This window comes from Typopeltis vanoorti, chromosome 21 (genome assembly GCF_054136105.1).
Source record: "Typopeltis vanoorti isolate ZY-2024b chromosome 21, IOZ_Tvanoo_1.0, whole genome shotgun sequence".
NCBI classification, from domain to species: Eukaryota; Metazoa; Arthropoda; class Arachnida; order Uropygi; family Thelyphonidae; genus Typopeltis; species Typopeltis vanoorti.
In genome coordinates, this window is record NC_143569.1 from 53562465 (window position 1) to 53564469 (window position 2005).

Genomic DNA, 2005 nt, shown 5'->3' on the forward strand with positions numbered 1-2005 from the left:
TCCATATTTCATTAATTTCCATGTCCCAGTTCCACCTTTCATTTGTTAATAATTTCTCTCTGAACTCAGTTTCTTTTCCCCTCTTTAATTTGCACCATTTTATTTTCTTACTTGTTAATTATTTTTTACTATTATTTTGGCTTTCAAGCACTATATCCATTACTAACAACCTATGCTTTGCAGTAAGACATTCTCCAGGTATGACTTTGCAATTTTTATACTCCTTTAATGCTTTTCGTTTAGCTAAGAAGAAGTGTCAATCTGCGATCTATTGTTTCCATCCTCTCTTTTGAAAAAAGGTATTAACAGTTGACAAATCATAGGCCATTGCCATTTCCAGAATTATTTTCCTATCTTCATTTTCCTCTCCATAGCCAAAACCACCGTGGATTCTTTCAAAGCCTTCATTAATCCTCCCTACATGTCCATTTAGATCTCCACCCACAAATAGGAGTTCTGTCTCGGGTATTTCCTGTAATACTTCATCTGAATTTTTCCAAAATTCCAACTTTGTTACTTGATCTGACACCAAATGTGGTGCATGGGCGCTTACAATATTTATGTCTTCTGTTTCTAACACCATCTTTACAGCCATTAACCGGTCACTTTTTCTTCGAACTTCCATCACTTTCTCCTTCACTACTATATTGTCCAGAACAATACCAACTCCATGTTATTGTTCTTGATGTTCTCCAGCCTGAATAAAGTAATTTATATCCTTCTCCTATCTCTTGATTTTTTTCACTCTTCCACTTTGTTTCTTAAAGACCTGCTGATTTACGCTCTCGAATGCCTACACGGAAAAGTATGGGTCTACGAAACCGAAATCCCTACAGAATAGGTTGGTTACTCCTTATTACAATAGTGTCTTATGTCTGTAGAAGTGTGTTTTCAAGGGGCCGATTTGCCTGTTCTGAGGTGGAAAAACCCTGAGTTTCCGGGTGAAAAAACCTCCTACCTCCATATGAGACTAGCTAACTCACCTTTAGTCGAAAAAGACTAGATATCACGTCGTTGAAGGGAATCGAACCCAGGTCTTTCCGACCAAAGGGCTTCATCTATACCGACTTAGCTACGGAGGTTCTTCTTGAAGACAAGCTATGTTAATTCTTCTCCTCAACGCATCCGCCAGTTTTGAGCTCTTTCCAGCATTCCAGGTTGCCATTCTAATTTTAGTTTTCTGAACTAGCTTCTTTACCCGTAGTCGTCCAGAATCCCGAGGGAACCTTTGTCCATTTCTCACGAAAACCGGGCACCGTTCTCGCACGTCGCTTACAGGGCACGGCCTAGCCGTCTTCATAATATATCGAGGACTCTTCCTTCTATCGGTGTGGCAAGCGTTTCCGGCCGGCTGCCAACATGACGCCAACCCTCTTCCTTTTTCATCCTGACTTAAGATCGGCATTGGCGGAGGTTGTGTGATACGATCAGCGATATACATTAAAACGAGTTTCCGTTTCGTAAACATTTAAGGAAGAGTAGAATATGGAATGCATGATTCCAAACAGTAAAGGAAGCCGAAGATTCTGTGGTGGTCTGGGCAGCAATATCGTGGTACTCGTATTCTGTTGATCCTATTGTTAGTCTTCATGGCAGAATTATTGCATGTGATTATTTGGACAGTCTGAGTAATCAAGTGCATCCCATGATTCAAACATTGTTTTCAAACAACAAGGCAGTAATCCAAGATGGCAATGCCCACCCCCATTCACACAGCTTGCAATGTATATAGTCGTGGGTTGAAGAGCACGAAAGTAATTTCAACATCTTCTCTAGCCAGCACAATAACCAGATTCGAACATTAATGAATCAATGTGATCAGTTTTGGTACTCGAATAAGAAACAGATTTCTGCATTTTTTTTAGCTTATGTGCAGCGCATGCTAGTGGTCATAGCAATATTAATGGCTAATGATAAAGAATACTAGGGTTAAGTTTTATTAGTCGGTTATAAACCAAAATAGTGACCTACATTTCAAGCTGTCTCTTGAAAGTACAGAGCAGTG

The 2005-nt window shown here is 39.8% G+C and overlaps 1 protein-coding gene across 1 annotated transcript; it reads right to left on the reverse strand.

Moving 5' to 3' along the window:
- Nucleotides 1-268: 268 nt before the first annotated feature.
- On the reverse strand, nucleotides 269-625 carry LOC150094854 (protein CFDP2-like). The gene has a single exon (XM_090411679.1). It carries the CDS (start codon nucleotides 623-625, stop codon nucleotides 269-271), a length of 357 nt encoding a protein of 118 aa, XP_090267805.1.
- Between the last annotated feature and the right edge of the window lie 1380 nt (nucleotides 626-2005).